A 19,213-nucleotide genomic window follows, 5' to 3' on the forward strand; every position below is an offset into this window, starting at 1 on the left:
CAATTGGCAGAATCTTGAAATGTTTTTGAGATTTTTGTCTTTTATCATTGCTTATTGTGGAAAGGATTTGCAGACCTCATTATTTCACCATCTCAGGAGTCCCACTCTCTGTAATTAACTTTTTAATCCCCCTTAGTTTGTGAACTTTTCTTCTTATAGGTTTCACATATTTGCTAGGTATTTTATTTTACTGTGCTTGAAAATTAGATCTTTTCATACATTCTTACTTCTATTCCTTGTTTTAGTCACTTATAGATTCCTGAGACACTTTTTGTTGCTCCATAACAAACTACTTCAAAATTTAGTGGCTTAAAAGGACAACTATTTATTTAGCTCACAATTCTTAAATATCCTCTGATCGCATTAAGATCTCCTTGTGCTGGACTGGCCTCATTTGTGTACTGTTAGTAAACTACTGATTTTGCTTGGAGTTGGGTGGTCCACTGGGTGTCTCAGCTGGCATGTCTTATCTCTGCTTTCCAATGATATTCGTATCATAATAATGTTATTTTTGTACAAGTTTTTGTGTGGACATAAGCTTTTATTTCTATTAGGTAGATGCAAAAGGTGAGAGTTGCTGAGTTGTGTGGTAACTCAAAATGTTTCACACTTTGAGACCCTAAAAAACAATTTTCACCATTATGTATTGCACGAGCAATGAACAAATGTATGAGTTCCAATTCCTCTAAATTCTCAACTCTGTTATTGTCTGTCTTTTGGACTTTAGCCATCCTGGTGGGTGTGAATTAGTTTCTCACTGTGCTTTTGATTTGCATTCCCTATTGTGTAATGATGTTGAGAATATTTGCATTTTCTTATTAGCTATTAGAATATTTTATTTGAGAAATTATTCAAATTCTTTACACATATTTCATTGGGTTGTCTTTTTATTGTTGTAGTTAAGTATTCATTATATATTGTGGATGCTAGACGCTTATCCAATATATGATTTGCAAATATTTTTATCCATTCTGTGGGTTATCTTTTCATTTTTTGATTGTGTCATTTGAAGCATAACATTTTAAAATTTTGAAAACATCAGTCTTTCTCCATTTAATGTTCTTGCTCTCTCCAAATATCAGTTGACCATAAGTGTTAGAATTTATTTCTAGAAATTGTTATATTATTGATCTATAACTCTAATCGAAAGCCAAAAGCACACTGCCTTGATCATTACAGCTTTGTAGTTAGTTTTCAGATTTGGGTGTATGAGTCTTCCAACTTTGTTCTTCTTATTTAAAATTTTTGCAGACATTCTGGATCCCTTTCACTTTCATATACATAATAAGGTAAACTTGCCAATTCCTGCAAAACAATGCTGGAATTTTAATAGGGATTATATTATTTCTATAGATCAATTTGGAGATTATTGCCATCTTAACAATAATAGGTCTTCCAATCCATGAACACAGGTTCACTTTCCATTTATTTGTATCTTCTTTACTTTCTTTAAATGGTGTTTTGTAGTTTTCAATGTGTGTTTTGTACTTCTTTTGTTAAATTTATTTTTTGGCATATTATCATTGTTTGATACCATCTTAATTTAATTTTAGATTATTTATTGCTGGAGTATGGGAATGCAATTGATTTATATATTGATCCTGTATTCTCCAATTCTGCTGTAATCATTTATTAGTGCTAATGTTTTTAGTGGTTGTCTTAGGATTTTTATATGTACACATCTTTTTGTCTGTTAATAGAGTGTTTAACTTCTTTTTTTTCTATGTAGATGCCTCTTGTTTCTTTTCCTTTACTAAATGCTTAGGCTAGAGCCTCCAGTGAAAGCTGAGGGAGTAGCAATGAGAACAGATATACTTATCTTTTTCCTGATCTAAGAGAAATAACACTTATTCTTTCACCATTAAGTGTGATGCTATCTGTGGTTTTTTAATAGATGTCCTTTATCAGGTTGAGGGAGTTCTCCTCTATCCCTAGTTTATTGAGCTTTTTTTTTTTTTCTTTAGTCAAATGCTTCTTCTGTGTCTTTTGAAAGTATGTCCAGTTTCCACAAAATCTACAAACAATAAATGCTAGAGAGGGTGTGGAGAAAAGAGAACCCTTTTACACTGTTGGTGGGAATGTAAATTGATATAACCACTATGGAAAAAAAAAATAGAACTACCATATGACCCAGCAATCCCACTACTGGGCATATACCCTGAGAAAACCATAATTCAAAAAGAGACATGTACCACAATGTTCACTGCAGCACTATTTACAATAGCCAGGACATGGAAGCAACCTAAATGTCCATCGACAGATGAATGGATAAAGATGTGGCACATGTATATAATGGAATATTACTCAGCCATAAAAAGAAATGAAATTGAGTTATTTGTAGTGAGGTGGATGGACCTAGAGTCTGTCATACAGAGTGAAGAGGAAAACAAATATCGTATGCTAACACATATATATGGAATCTAAAAAAAAAAAAGGTTCTGATGAACATAGGGACAGGACAGGAATAAAGACGCAGATGTAGAGAGTGAAATTGAGGACACAGTGGGTGGAGAGGGGAAGCTGGGACAAAGTGAAAGAGTAGTATTGACATAAATACACTACCAAATGTAAAATAGACAGCTAGTGGGAAGCAGCTGCATAGCACAGGGAGATCAGCTCAGTACTTTGTGACCACCTAGAGGCATGGGACAGGGATGGTGGGAGGGAGATGCACGAGGGAGGGGATATGGGGCTATATGTATACGTATAGCTGATTCACTTTGTTATACAGCAGAAACTAACACAGCATTGTAAAACAATTATACTCCAATAAAGATGTAAAAAGGAAAAAAAGAATCATGTGGGTTTTGGTCATTATGTTCCTTGTTCTATAATGTTTTGAAATACATCTGTTGGTTTTTAGACATTAAGCCAAGCTTGTATTTCTGAGATAAATCCCGCTTGGTCGTGGTATCTAATTCTTTTTATGTGTTGCATAAATTGGTTAGTTTTCTGATTAGGATTTTTACAATAATATTCATGAGGAATGTAGTTTGTTTGGGACTTTTATTTTCTTGTTATGTCTTTCCTGGTTTTCGTATCAGGGTAATACTGACCTTATTGAATGAATAGAAATGGGTTCCCTCCGATTTTATAGGAGAATTTGTAACAAATTGGTGTTAATTCTTCTCTAAATGTTTGATTGGATTCACCAATAAAGCCTTCTAGACCTAGGTTTTTCTTTGTGGGAATTTTTTAAATGCATATTTAATCTTTTTGCTTGTTACATATTCTGTTTCTTCTTGAGTCAGTTTCAGTATCTGTTTATTATAAGAAATCATTCATTTCATCTAAGTTATCTAAATTGTTGCCACATTATTTTTCATAGTGTTCATTTACAAGGCTAGTTATTTCTCTGTGGTTAGTGACTGTAACCTTTCTTTTATCCTGAATTAATAATTTTTGTTTTGTTAATATGTTTTTTTTATATTCATATTTCAATCATTTTGCTCTGATTTTTATTAATTTCTTCCATTTCCTTCCTTTGAGTTCTTTGCTTTTCTTTCACTAATTTCCTAAGTGGAAATTAGTTATTTGAGATGGTGCTTCTTTTTTTTAATATAGCTATTTCCTACAAGTTGCCTTCTGAGCACTGCTTTAGCTGAATACCATAAATTTTACTATGTTGTATTAGTATTTTCTAATCTCCCTGTGATTTCTTCTTTGATTATTGGTTATTTATAATCTATTGTTTAATTTCCACATACTTTGAATTTCTCAAATTTCTTTCTGTTGTTGATTTTTTATTTATTTTTTGTGGTCAGAGAGCCATATTGTATTTTTTAATTGTATGAACTCAGTTGAAGCTTATCCTATAACCTAGTATATAGTCTATTCCTAGATCATGTTCCATGAGCACTTGAGAAGCACATGTTGTGACATTTTGGGGTGGAATATTCTATAAATATCTGTTGGTTTAGGGTTTAGTTTTAGTCTCCTATATCTGTGTTGAGTTTTTGACCAGTTATTCTACTACTGAAATTGTGTACTTAAATCTCCAAACATTATTGTTGAATTTTCTATTTCTCCCTTCACTTGTGCATTTTGTATTTTGTGTAATTTTTAGGCTCAGTTCTTAGATGCATATAATGTTTATAGTTTTATGTCTTCCTGATAGACATCCCAGTCCTTGAAAATGTACTATGTCTTCTGTAACAATTTTTTTTCTTTTGGCCATGCCGCACGGCATGCGGGATCTTAGTTCCCCGACCAGGGATCAAACTGTGCTCCCTGCAGTGGAAGTATGGAGTTTTAACCACTGGACCACCAGGGACATTCCTTCTGTAACAATTTATATTTAATTGTTTTTTTTCCTTAATCAAGTCTGTCAGTCTCTGATGTTTGCTTGGATTATTTAATATACTCATTAATTTTTTTGGTGGGCAGTCTTTCAAATCAACTGAATAGCTAATTCATTTTTTAAGCATACCATTGTATTTATATACCATAATTTATTCATTTATTCTATTATTGTTGAGTATTCACTTAGTTTCCAGTTTTTTAAATGTTGCTTTGTCACTATAAATAATGCTACCTGAAGTATCCTTAGTTATGAGTTCTTATATCTTGGGAATTTAATCTCTGTGAAAGTAGGTCACCAGGAGTATGGATGATGGGTCAAAGGATATGTATGTAGTTTAATTTTAATAGGTATTGTTCATTGCTTTGTAAAAAGGCTGTAACTTTTCACATCTCCAAGGTAAAACTGAAAGTAGTATTTTCCTCTCATACCTGCCAACGATTAGTTTTATATTTCTCTTTAATTTTTGTCAGCCAATGGGTATAAAATTATATCTCATTGTAATTTTAACTTCCATTCCTTAACTGAGAATTAATTTGAACATCATTTAATGTTTACTGGCCACTAGTATTTTCTTTTCACTGAACTGACAACTTAATCCTTTTGCTCATTTCATTAATGGTTGTTTGCCTTCTTGTCAACTTGTAAGAAAACTTTGAATATTAAAAATATTCGTGCTTTGTTCATTATCCACCCAATGTGAAGGAGCATATCACCTGTTTTCTTCTAGGTGTTTTATGGTTTCAGGTCTTGCATTCAAGTCTTTAATACATTTTGAATTATTTTTTCGTGTATGGTGTAAGATAGTAGTCCAGTTTCATTCTTTTGCATGTGTTGTACAGTTTTCCCTACATTATTTATTAAAGAGACCGTCCTTTCCCCATTTGTTGTAAACTAATTAACCCACGATAATGTGTTGGGTTTTTTCCTGAACTCTCTATCCTGTTCCATTGATTTATGTGTCTGTTTTAATGACAATACCACCCACAGTGCTTTGTATCAGTAATATAGTTTGAAATCAGGGAACATGATGTCTCCAGCTTTGTTCTTTCTCACATTTGCTTTGGCTAGTCAGGGTCGTTGTACTTCTGTACAAATTTTAGGTCTGTTTGTTCTATTTCTGTGAAAAATGCCATTGACATTTTGATAAGGATTGCATTGAATCTGTATATTGCTTTGGGTAGTGTGAACATTTTAACAATATTAACTATTCTAATTTATGAGCTTGGAATAACTTTCCACTCATTTGTGCCTTCTTCAGTTGCTTTCATCAATGTCTTTTAGTTTTCAGTGTAAAGACCTTATCTCCTTGGTTAAATTTTTCCTAGGTACTTTATTCTTTTAATGCAATTGTAAGTGGGATTGTTTTCTTAATTTATCTTTCTGATAGCCTGTTATTATTATAAAGAAATATAACCGATTTTTGCATATTGGCTTTTTATCCTGTAACTTTGGTGAATTTTTCTTAGTTCCAACAGTTTTTTGGTGGAGACTTTCAGGTTTTCTATATATGTCAGCTGCAAATAGTGACAGTTTTACTTCTTTTTTCCCAATTTGAATACTTTTATTTCTTTTTCTTCCTTAATCTCTCTGGCCAGGACTTCCAATACTATGCTAGATAAGAGTGGCAATAGTAGGTATCCTTCCCCTGTTCTTGGTCTTAGAGGGAAAGTTTTTAGCTTTACACTGTTGAGCATGATGTTGGCCGTGGCCTTTATTATGCTGAGACACATTTCCTCTGTATTCACTTTGTTGAGAGTTTTTATCCTGAAAGGAGGTTGAATTTTGTCAAATGCTTTTTCTGTATCTATTGAGATGATCATATGATTTTTTTATTCTTTATTTTGTTAATGTGATGTGCATCACATTGACAGATTCACAGAAATAGAACCATTCTTGCATCCCTGGAATAAATCCCACTTGATCATGATGTATGGTCCTTTTAGTGTGCTGTTGAATTTGCATTGCCAATATTCTCTTGAGGATTTTCCCGCCTATATTCATCAGGAATATTGGCCTGTAATTTTCTTTTCTTGGGGTGTTTTTGTCTGGTTTCGATATTAGGATAATGCTGGCCTTGTAAAATGTGTTTGGAAGGCTTTCTTCTTCTCTTATTTTTGCAAGAGTTTGTAGTGCCTTTTTGTATTTTTTTAATATTTAAAATTTTCCACACATTATGTCTATAATAATAAATAATATTTAAAAACTAATAAATTGGTAATTTAAATAATTTCTTAACTCATACTTCTAAATTTTAAACATAATAACCATCATTAAATATTAAGCAATATATATTTAGATCTAAAATGCAATTATCTTTTTCAGTATAATCATATGGGTTCTGATACAACTGTTGTCACTCAAAAAATTTTCCAGTTGATTGGATTGACCAATGCTGTAAGTGTTTGCTTTTGCATTTGTTTGTGTTACTTAAACAATTTTCAGACTTTTTTTATGACCCTGCCTGAATACACATATTGTGTGAAAGAGGGCAAATATATAATCATCTTAAGTTTCAGTTTTCTAACTGTTTAATTAGAGTAATAATAATTGTAAATACCTAATTAGGGTTTTGTAAGGCTTAAATTAAACACTTGACATTGGGCTGGCTTAAGCACAAGCATATCAAAATGTTACTTATTACTTGTTTTATTAGTGATATTTATTACTTGCTAATAGAATTTATAAGATCCAATCCGGATTTACAGTTTAGGTTTTTAATATTTACATCGGTATAGCGTTTATTTTTGCAGATAAATTCCCAAATCTATTTAAACCATGTACTTTGAACATATTTTCTTTATGTCTTCAATTTTAGATTTTTGATTCATTTAATATTACAATAATTCTATCTTCATTAGAGCTTTGGATAGATGAAAATAAAATTCAGGTAACTGGAGATGCCAATGAATTATTACGCAGATTTTTTAAATGGAAACAATCTTATCTTGTTTTGCGTCCACATGATGTGGCATTTTTACTTGTGTAAGTATATCTTGGCATTACTAAATCTTATACATTAGAAAGCATATGTAATTTGACCTGATTTCTGACAGTTGACAGGCCCTTAGGGAAAAAAATCTTATGTCATTTTTTTATGTACAACATCCTGTGAATATTATTTTTCACAACATGGGTTTTATAGCAGAATTACTAATATAATTACTCTGTTTATTGACATAGCTAAAACTCACTTCAATCTTATTACCAAGTTTTCTTACCTTGAGTATATAACATATCATTAAATGTGCCGAACTATACATAAAATATTAACAATATCTGTCTGAAAAAATATACCTGAATTCTATGAATATAGTAATATGGCCTTCTTTTAATGTTTTATTTCCATAAAATCAAAACAAAATAGTGATGAAATGGAAACATTATTGTACATTTCATTATCTCTGACATACTATATTCACAGTGAGCTGCACTTTAAAAAATATAAGCCTCCCTTTCTATTTAATAATCTCGTTTTTCTCTTATCAATATTCAGAACTTATATGTATTATATATTATCATATTATGTAAAAATCATGTATATAATTATAAAATTATAATCTTTTAAGTTTTTTTTGTCCCACAAATATGCGTGCCTTTGCATGGCTAGGGCAGGCTAATTCTATCTGATTAAGGGGAGACTTCAACACATAAGCTTACTCTGCCCATTTGTCAACTTCATTGGCTTAGCTTTCTACTTTTAAGAAATTTTATTTATTTTTATTATTTTTATGTTATAGAAATCAGTATAATTTTTTTAATTACATAAAAATATCTTCATTATTCTCTAAAAATCCGTATGATAATACACTTTTTATTATTTGTTTTTTAAATCTATTTGCAAAATAAGCAGACACGTTTAGTCCCTTTCTATGCTTTGTTATCCTAGTGTTAAAGTGGAAATATCTATGAATTTGTTATATAAGTATGCAAAACAAAAAGTATTAGGTAAATTTAATATTAATTGTTCTTAATTTTACAAAATTTTATGATTTGCTTCTTTTTTAAACTTAAGTTACAGAGAAAAGCCAAATTATGTTGGTGCAACCTTTCAAGGGAGGCTGTGTGATAAATACTATGGAGGAGGTGTTGCTCTGGTATGGTACGGTTTAAGTGACTTGGCTAAGATGTTTAAGTACGATGCTATTTAGAGTAATATACAATTAACTATTTCTGTATTTTATTATGGCTAAGTATATTAAAATTTGCATAATGATTCTAGGGATCTTTGTTCCTGCTGCTGACAGAAATGTGTGAACGATAAGAAGTTTAACTTAACACATATAACACATTTAACACATTTAACTTAATACATATAAAATTTTTACAATTTTTTTCTTGTGAGTTCAAATTATCCTCTTTTAGAAAGTTATGGTAGTGATCTATTTTATAGTCTTATGCTCATAAATTTTTAATATACTCAATATTTAATAACTAATTTTAATTTCAAGCTTAGATTTTGAGCATTTTCTTCATTATGTAGCTGATTCAATTATGAAGCAAGTTAAAATAAAACTTTTGAAACTGTTTATCAATTGCCGCAAAATGCTTCCTGGGACATAGGTGAAGAAAAACAGAATCAAATGCAATAATTGGCATTTCTATCTTAGTAGAAAATCTTGGTGTGCTTAAAATTGGTATGTTTTTGCTCCTATTTCACAACGCTTCGGTTATTCTGAAGTATAAAACTTGCCTTTTTAAATTTTTTGTGTGTTTGTACAAAATAATCTGGAGATTGAGGAAGGCTATGCATAATACTCTTGTTTAAGTGCACAAGTGAAGATATAAGAAGATGAGTCAATTAAATGGTGACAAATTTCATCTTTAAAACTCGTAATTCATGAAAATATGGCTTATCTTTTATGGGAAAATCATTACCTAGTCTCAAAAGCTAGAATTTGGCTGATTTACCTAGTCATATGCAGCACTGAGAAATCTAAAGACATTCACATGGAGCAGGCTTAGCTACCAAGTGGAAGGAAATCTCCTTGTTTACTGAAAAAGAGGGCAGTGGTCTCTGTACTGAAAGGAGCAATCAGAGAAGAACTCTTCCCGTATTCTTCTTTCTTATTCTCCACACTTCACTGGGGTAATCATTGCCGAACCTTTCGCTGGAAAAATGAGCAGTAGCTGATGTTCACAGGAATGTGATGTTGAAAACAACAGGTGAAGCTCTGTCCTCTGATATTTAAACATCCACCACCCTCCCTACCTAGTCACCCAGAGCTGTGGAATAAAATCTAGGAAACACATTCCTCTGAAGCTGCTTCTTCCTAAAACTTATGGGTGAAACCACAACCCAAGTAGTTTTGGGGTGAGTAGAAGCAAGTAAATATAATCAGCAGGAGACTTTTGTTGTCTGCAGCTGTTTGCCCTTGGGTCAGCCACTTATCTGTCCTGACGCAAGTTCACTCACAAGGACAGACACAAATTAGTTCTTGGCATCACGAGTTTTATACATTACATACTACCAGACACATTATCTGTTGACCTCAGTTCATGGACTATACAGATCATGGGTGTTAAACTTCCTCAGAAAAAACACACTACACAACATTGACCACTTGAAGCAGAACTATGAGTAGTTGTAGGCCAGGAATGTCAAACAAAACAAAGTGTACAATATCATAGAAAAGGACTAGTTAGAAACGTTAGAGATGAACAATATAATAATTATAATAAATTGCATGAGGGATACAATTGATACATATGGAGATAAATTATCGAATTAGGACCTCTCTCAGAAGACATCAGAAAAGTTAAAGGAGAGATAAAATTAAGAGACATGGAAGATTAAAGTCAAAAGAACAGTTCTAAAGAAAAAATGGAGATAATTTCACGGAATGACAGTCACAGAACACTGTCTCCAGCCACTACCAGATCAACAAGGTGCCTACACCAGGAAATCCCTCCTGGAGTCGCCCCATGATCCCTGGCAGGAGGGGAGGAAAGTGGGTTGTCTGGTGAAAAGGACACATGGAAAGCCAAAAAAGAAGAGATAAAAATGCATACCAACAGTAAAATGAAAATATCAAAGGAAAATTGTTATGTTTCTAAAAAGAAATAAATCATATAACAATGAAGACGTTCAACAGTCAGAAAAGCCACACTGGATGCAAAAAGACTTTATGCTTAAAATATTGAGCTAAAAGTACTTTGAAGGCATGATTCATATCTAAAAAAAATTCATTCAAACAGAAGGGACAAGAAAAATACTCTCAGGCACATAAGTCCTCAAAAGATTTGCCAAACAAAAGACTAACATTCAGAACATATTTGTAGAAATTACTTATATTTATGAAAAGACACAAGGATTATGAAAACTAAAGAGAATAAATGTTGCTGAATTTTATCATTACCTTAAAATGAAAATACCTGGGTTGGGATGCGTGGCAAAGAAAGGTATGTCAATACTAAACCAGAACTCATATTCTATAATAGTGTAGAGATGGTTAAGGGAGAGATAAAAATGACATGAAAACATATTATAGAACTTGTCTTCTTAAGAAAACAGTAAAGATATTGGTATGTTTTAGAAAGAAGTAAGGGTATATGAAATGAACGTTGGTCTTAAGAACAAATAAGAAGAAAACTACACCATATAATAGTCTAATGGAAGAAATGTAAAGATGGCCAAGGAAGAAGAAACTTAAAAACAATAATGTAAAATAAAATGAATAGAAAATAATCAAAGGAAATGTTTTAAACATACCCTAATATAATGACAGTCATGTGAATGTAAATGAATTAAACTCATCAAGTAAGAGATGGAGTCTCTGATTGATTTTTAAAAAAATATTAAGTTCAAACATTAGTTCTTTACAAAAAATACATTAATAGGGTAAAGTGAAGGTGAATATAAAATAATAAAACATACTTTGGTTAAATAAGAAGCAAGTAAACATGAGAAAACGGAATTTAGAGTAAAATACACTATAGATAGCAAACAGGTGTAAACTGTTTGTAGCTTTTTTTTTTTTTTTTTGCGGTACGTGGGCCTCTCACTGTTGTGGCCTCTCCCATTGCAGAGCACAGGCTCTGAATGCGCAGGCTCAGCGGCCATGGCTCATAGGCCTAGCCGTTCCACGGCATGTGGGATCTTCCCGGACCGGGGCACAAACCCGTGTCCCCTGCATCGGCAGGCGGACTCTCAACCACTGCGCCACAAGGGAAGCCCCTGTTTGTAGCTTTATATGTTGAAGTTTTACAAATATTTTGTTTGATTTATTCCTAGTCATACCAGTAAATTCTATACTGTTTGATGATATTAGTAAATACTATATTTTAAGTATAATTTATGAGTTTCTGTTATGTTGAAAAACAATTGAATGTTATACACTGACTTGTATGCAATATTTCTATATTTATTTCTAGTAATTTTAGATTTAAATTTTTGTGTCCAACTTTGTCATATGTAAATTAAAACAATTTTATTCTTTTTTTTCCAATATGTCTATCTTTAATTTTTTTTAATGTTTTTCTCCTATTGAATTGCCTAGGATCCCAAGAACAATTCAAGTTGAACAATGTTTAACTGAATTCATAGTAGACATTTCTGTATCATTCCTGATCTCAAGGAAAAAACTCTCAATATTGTACTATTAGGTATTATGTTCATTCTGGTTTATCATAGACATTCTTTAACGTAATAAGAAAGCTCAATTCCATTTCTAATTTTCTAAACTTTAAAAAATGTATTTTATTTTTTTATCCTGTCATTATTTTTGACGGGGAATTAATTCCATTTAAAGTTATATGAATTTTTTTCTAAATGTCCCATTTTGGTAACAGAATTTTTTACTATAGCTATTGATATGTTCATATTGATTTTGTTCTTACTTTATTGAAATGTTTTCTCTTTCGTCTAGAATTCAGTTTTCTTTTACGATATTGAAGAGATGTCAGTGCATTCCTAATCAAAATCTCAGCAGGCTTTTGGGGGTAAAATTGACAAGCTTATACTAAAATCTTATAAATATAAAAAAAGAAAATAGAGCAAGCAGTTTGGAAATTGAGTAAAAGTTGAAGATATAAACTTTTTATAAAAGTATGGTAGTTAACATGTTGCAGTGTAGATAAACTGACCAGGCAATATGTCAGGCAGAATATCAGGCAGAATCAGGCAGAATAGTTAAGGATATTAGTATCTAGTGAACTTTGCAGAAAATAAACCTTTACATCAGTGAGCCAATTATCCAACCTAAAATATGTGGAAAGATGGAAACAACATTGCCCTAAAACTTGTTGAACACAGGTAATAGTGAAGATAAAAGCAGAAATCAAAGAAAGACAGATGATCAGTAGGACGGAGATATTCAAAAAAGATATTAGGCCTTTAAAAAATTAAGAACAAAAATATTTCTGGCAAAACTATTTTTATAAGACAGAGTAGGAATATATTAATAAAATTACAAAAATAATGGAGAACTACAGATATAAATAACATTTAAGAGATAATAGAACAATTTATAACAAATAAATTTGAAAACTTAGACAAATAATATATTGCTAATAGAAGCCCATAATTTACTAAAAGGTTACACAAGAAGAACTAGAAATTCAGAATAACACCAAGGTATTAAAAGAATTGATATATTGTTTTAAAATCTCACAAGGGGAAAAACAATGCTTTTAGGAACGCATTCTACACAATTTTGAGGGAACCAATTATTTCAATCTTATATTTGCATTTCCTAATAAGAAGATACATTAGGAGAATATGATAAAAATTGATGGGATGTGGGGTAGGCTATTTTAGCTGGGGTGATCAGAGAAAAACTTCGAGGAGAAGGTTTTTAAGAAGAGGAATGAATGATGAGACAAAGGCAGTCATTGCAAGACCTAGGAAATCAGAACCCATGAAAATGATCATTAAATTCAAGGCTTTCAGATGGAAATGAATATCAAGAACAAGATGGCTGTGAAAATATTGATTGTCGAAGTAAGCAACAGACTAATCATATACAGCCTTATGGATCTTGGTAAATCGTTTTGGATTTTATCCTCTTTGCAATGAAAAGGCACTGGAAGTTTTGAAGCCAGAGAGAAATATTTCTCTGGTTACCTTATACAAAAGTGATCGTAGAGGGGTGAGGATCCACAATAAGGAGACCATATAGGAGACAATTGCAGATGAATGGTATTAACTGGCGTTTTATTCTTGGATATGCGAGAAGTAGCTTTTATCTGGTATATATCATGAAAGCAGAACATATAGGGCTTGCTAACTTACTGGATACATGCCATGAATGGCATGGAAACAGTGATTATGCTCAAGATTATTCTTGAGAAGCTAGGTAGAGGAAGGCAGGGCAGCTGGCTTTGGAGGCAGAGGGGAATGTAAGGGTGGAAACAAGTTTCATTTTGAACCTGAACCTGTAAAGTTTGAGACATGCTTGTGGTGGTTAATTTTATATGTCAACTTGGAGGGGTTTGATGAGATTAATATTTAAATCAGTGAAATCTGAGTCAAGCACATTGCCCTCCATAATGTGGGTTGGCCTCATCTAATCAGTTGAAGGCTTGAATAGAACAAAAAGTCCATCCTCCTCAAGCAAGAAGAAATTCTTCAGCAGAATACCTTCAGGCTTCCTCTGTGCCATCGGCTCTCCTGTGTGTCCAGGCTGCCGGCCCACTCTGCAGGTTTAGACTTGCCAGCCTTCAGAATTGTGTGAGCCAGTTCCTTATAATAAGCCTCTTCATGTATAATATTCCTTATCATATGTGTGCTATTGAGTCTATTTCTCTAGAGAAGCCTGATTAATACAATGGCTAATAATTAAACATAAATATATACTTAAATATTAAAGGTAGGTACAAGATAGAGTTGATGATGATGAATAGATGATAGATACATAGATAGACAGCTTTATGTCTCCTTTCTCCAGCACCACCTTGTCTTAATAACTATAGTTTTATGGTAAATCATCGAAAATTATAGTGTAAACCCTACTACTTCTTCAGACTGATTTAGCTTTTCTAGGTTTTCTGACTTTCTCTTTTAAAATCAGCTTGTCAATTTCAACAAAAACTACTCGGACTTTGGTTTTGAATTGAATCTTTAGGTCAATTTGACATCTTAACAATACTGATTATCCATGAAATTGACAAACGTGCTTTTTATTCATATAATGTAAGCAATAAAAAGAAGTACTGTTTTACTCACCATTGATCTCAAAAACTGTATATTGGGCAAAAGAAGCCACAAACAAAAGAATCTTTACTTCGTATGCCATTTTTCTGAAGATAAAGTGTAGGAAAGATAAACCATGTTGTTAAACATCAGAATAGAAGTTACATTTTGTGGAGAGATAATTCCTGAAAACTTGCTGGAGAGAATTTCCTGAGTGATAAAAATATTTTGTATCTTATTCACTGTAGTGGCTGTGTAGGTATGTGTCACATGGACACATACATGCACTGCACAAATATGTGTGTATATATGTATGCACAAATAATATGTATAAATAAATTATGAATGTGTATATAGATATTGTATATATACATATATGTGTGTGTATGTATATTTATATAAAACTGAATCCAGGCACTTAATTGTACACTTGACTTAAGATAAAATTATTTAAAAAGCATGAAACCATTATATAGAATAAAATGTTATTAGTAATTTCAGAGGGACAGTAATCAAAAGAGATTTTTTAAAGTTTTAATTTCAGCTATTAAAAATTATTGTTTTCTCTTTATAAGTTTCAAACTCATGTATAATGCTACAGATATTTTAACCCTAAGAATAAGAAAAAGAACAGACTATGTCATCAAAGGAAAATTAATGTATCAATATTAACATAAAACACCAAAATGTTTTTAAAGTAAAATAAATATGAATTTTAAGTGATTCATTATTTAGGATGAAACATGCTTTGACTATCATTATATGAATAAACCTGAACTCATATGTACCTAGCTAAATAACTCTAAAATAAACAAAGCAATAATTAATCTCTCAGAACAAAATTTAGAAAATTTAAACACTATGGATAAGCTTTGTCTGAAAGGCCTATGTAGAATCTTGATTCCTAAATTAGAGACTACAAAACATACATGGCAGACACATTTATAGAAAATGACCACATGGTACACAATAAAGGAAGTCTCAATACTTACTTGTCAGGAAATTTCTCAGCCTAGTGATTGGCACATAAGAAGCCATAACAAACACCAGGCGCTGTTCTTGTTATTTGACAACTGTTGTCCTAAGCAGGCATTATTCACCAAAAGAAACTAGTCTGCTTAGTTGTAAATTTTTTCTAAAAATATTTTCAAAAATCCAATGCTAAATATAATTTTACGTTTTCCCTTACGTTATTTTCATAACAGAAGTAGTCATAACCATAACTTTTAGCAAATTCTCGTACTCCAGTCCATACATTTTTCAAGGTTTTCGTACTAGTCTGTTATGGACTAAGTTGTGTCCCCCTAAAATTCATATACTGAAGCCCTAACCCCCAGTGTGGCTGTATTTGGAGAAGGGGCTTTTAAGGGAGTCATTAAGGTTAAAGCAGGTCATAAGCCTGGGCCCCTAATCCAATAGGACTGGTGTCTTTGTGGGAAGAGGAGGAGCCAGCACACAAGGAAGGAGGGCCACTGAGGACGCAGGGCAAAGGCAGCCCTCCAGAAGCCTGGGAGACACACCTCACCAGAAACTGACCCTGCTGGCACCTTGAGCAACGTTCTCTGTGATATTGTTTGAGGGCAGCCCAAGCTGACTAATAGAAGTAAGAGTGTCAGAAGGGGAGTGTAAAGAAATTCCATCTCAAATACAAAACCATGTCTTTGATCCTTTGATACAAGGAAAGGAGAGACCAGAACATATGCACTAATCAGAAGATAAAGAATAAAAAAGCAGTTGCATATTGGGATTTTATACAAATAACATGAAATTTTTTGGATGTTGTTATTTCCCTCTTACTGCGCTATGAGTGATAATAAGGAACATGAGAGATGGAGAAAAAGAAGCAATTGTAGGGCTTCCCTGCTGGCGTAGTGGTTGAGAGTCCGGCTGCCGATGGAGGGGACACGGGTTCGTGCCCCAGTCCGGGAAGATCCCACATGCCGCGGAGCGGCTGGGCCCGTGAGCCATGGCCACTGAGCCTGCGTGTCCAGAGCCTGTGCTCCGCAACGGGAGAGGCCACAGCAGTGAGAGGCCCGCATACCGCAAAAAAAAAAAAAAAAAAAAAAAGCAATTGTAAAGATATATTGATTGAATGATTGCCAGGCCTTTCCTACAATATCCTGAAGACAAGAAAAGCTGAATAACTACACTGATAATACTCTCTTATTTATTATATTATTATTTATAATATCCTATTATTTAAATGTTCGAAATTTATCAGAATCCGTCATTTTCTTCCCCATGAAATCAAGCATTCCTCCTCCTCTTCATCTACCTCCCCTTGCCCCCCTCCCCCTCCTCCTTCTCTTCTTTTTGTTCTTCTCCCTCTCTCTCTGAAAATGGATGGTACATTCACCTGTGTTATTTTGATAAAGGGACAATTTATCAATGTGTACGCAAGATGTAGGGACTTTGCATTACCTCAGGGCTAGTAATAAAGATATGTAATTGTCCCCTAGGCTTGAAGGAAAGGACAATGTCAGTTTATTAGGGTTATACATGGAAGGTAGAAACCTCTACTCAAGGGTTCAGACAGTCATAGGTACCCTGGAAGTGATGGTAATAAATACCCTGCTCTTTTCTCACCCTTTCCTCCCCATTAGACCAAATCAAGGTGAGAGCAGAGGGCAAAGGAACCCTTTGACATAATCCATTGGTATAGTCCTTCTGATCTGGAGAGTAGGGTGGAAAGTAATGGAAAGTTGATTGAGAGAGGCAAACAGAAGATACCAAAATATATCCCTAGGAACCTATCTTGAAGTATAGTCATCAATGTTATTAGATATATTTGAAGGGATATTGTGATTTGTGGATTTTTCTTAAAAATCGTATGTTTCGTATGGTCTAAGTGTGCTATAATAAGCATCTTACATTTGTTAAAAAGTGATAAAAGCATTTAGTTTTGAAACTAAGGTTTAAGCAACTGTGGAGAGTTAGCATTCTTATCATCAGTCATTATTATCATAATATAAATTAATTCAGTGAGCTAATTTATGTTGTTTTAAATGCATGAAACAGCATATAAAATATTATCTCCTATAATTAAATTATAACTGAGCACAAGCTGTTTGGGACAAATATGTTCTTGGCCTGATGCCACCAAATGAACCATACATTTACATTTTTGTAAAATTTCACACTTCACTTTTCCTTATATTGACAATGGTACCTGTAACATATTAGGCCAACATGGATGGCACTTCTGTGATTAACATATCTGATGTCTCTATTCTATTTTATCATGTGACTATTTTTAATAATTACATTATACTCCAGGTAAATAAATTATCTCCTAAAATGTGAATGTATACATGTATGTTTTTTTTTCCCAGCACCCCAGAACCATAAGTCTGGAATCACTTGCAGTTATTATAGCTCAATTACTGAGCCTTAGTATGGGAATAACTTATGATGACATCAACAAATGCCATTGCCCAGGAGCTGTCTGTGTAATGAACCCAGAAGCAATGTAAGATGCTTTGCTTTTATATACTTTACATATATAGTTTATATGAAAATAAGTTTGGTGTATTTTGTTTATGAAAGTCTATGCTATTAAAATAATTATTAATGGTCGAATATAAACTGTGGCCAATGACCCCAGATCAAAATATGTATTCCAGTGCCCCTGCTGCATATCTCATTATTTCTTGTAATCTAATGTCACACTTGCTTTCTCATGTGACCTACCTCTACATTTATCACTGTTACTTGCATGATTTTATAATTTAATACATGATTTGATAAGCCAAATATGGGCTTGTGTTCGTTATACAAGAATGATTTATTAGAGGAGGCCTTTTGCAGCAGTTATCATGCCTCAAAGACCTACTGAAGTTTTTGCTATTATCCTCAGTATTTAGAATATGCTATGAGATTTTACAGAATTAGAACCAAATAGTCAGGAGATTTATGGAAACCATCATCCAGTCAGTGACTGGACCCAGTCTCTTATACTTTTTATTTATTTTTTTTTTTTTAAACTGTAACCCAACAGTACATTTTATTTAATTTTATTTAACAGTACATTTAATTTCTTTTATATTATCTCTAATATTTTGCCTTTTTTTCACTTTCCAATTTCTCCCCAAATCACCTTAATCAACCAAAAAACTTAGCCTACAATCTTAATGAGTGTTGAAACTTTTTCATTAATTTTTTAACATAACTTTGATTCTTGTGTAGATATGAAAAAAATAGAAATTCCACTTAAAAATATATAATTATGGCCTGTATAAAATTGGTGGAATTATTAATACACATATAGAAACCATTCATCTGTGGAAATGCTTTTTTAAAAAGCTTAGTTTGACAAATTACAGTCTTGCAAAAAATGCTTATTAATCATATCTTTAAATGCTTTGCATCATTTGAATAGCACTGCATGATTCTAAAATTTTGGACAACACAGACATTTTAGTCATTATTGAATGGCAAAAAAATGATGTGAAAATCTACTATTTAAAGGAAAATCTGAATAAAGAGGGCATATTTGAAAAGGATTCATTGCTGTTTTTAAACTGGTGGGAAACATCTTCTAGAATTATTCATCTTTAATGCCCTTTGACACTATCACATCCAGTGATTTTGCACAGGACAGAGTCCTAATAGGACATATGCCTTTCTGAGGCAGGTGTCCTCAATCTAACCTTAAAATGTGGCTTATTAAATAGAAGTACTTAAGGAGTTTAACATGTTATTTTGTTTCTGTAATCCATAGAAAATACATGGCCCACACTGATTTTTTTTTACAAAAGACTGTCATTTTTCTGAGGGCTCAC

At 32.6% G+C, this 19,213-nt stretch overlaps 1 protein-coding gene across 1 annotated transcript in view; it reads left to right on the plus strand.

Annotated features, from left to right (window-relative positions):
• ADAM2 (ADAM metallopeptidase domain 2) overlaps positions 1 to 19,213 on the plus strand; it is a 91,095-nt gene that overhangs the window by 42,071 nt on the left and 29,811 nt on the right. The window contains exons 10-13 of the mRNA XM_024765165.1: positions 6,626 to 6,697; positions 7,119 to 7,285; positions 8,316 to 8,397; positions 17,765 to 17,901. Coding sequence (XP_024620933.1) covers positions 6,626 to 6,697; positions 7,119 to 7,285; positions 8,316 to 8,397; positions 17,765 to 17,901 — 458 coding nt within the window. The remainder of the gene's footprint in view (positions 1 to 6,625; positions 6,698 to 7,118; positions 7,286 to 8,315; positions 8,398 to 17,764; positions 17,902 to 19,213) is intronic.

Source organism: Neophocaena asiaeorientalis, unplaced genomic scaffold, assembly GCF_003031525.2.
Source record: "Neophocaena asiaeorientalis asiaeorientalis breed wild unplaced genomic scaffold, Neophocaena_asiaeorientalis_V1.1 scaffold14, whole genome shotgun sequence".
Classification (NCBI taxonomy): domain Eukaryota; kingdom Metazoa; phylum Chordata; class Mammalia; order Artiodactyla; family Phocoenidae; genus Neophocaena; species Neophocaena asiaeorientalis.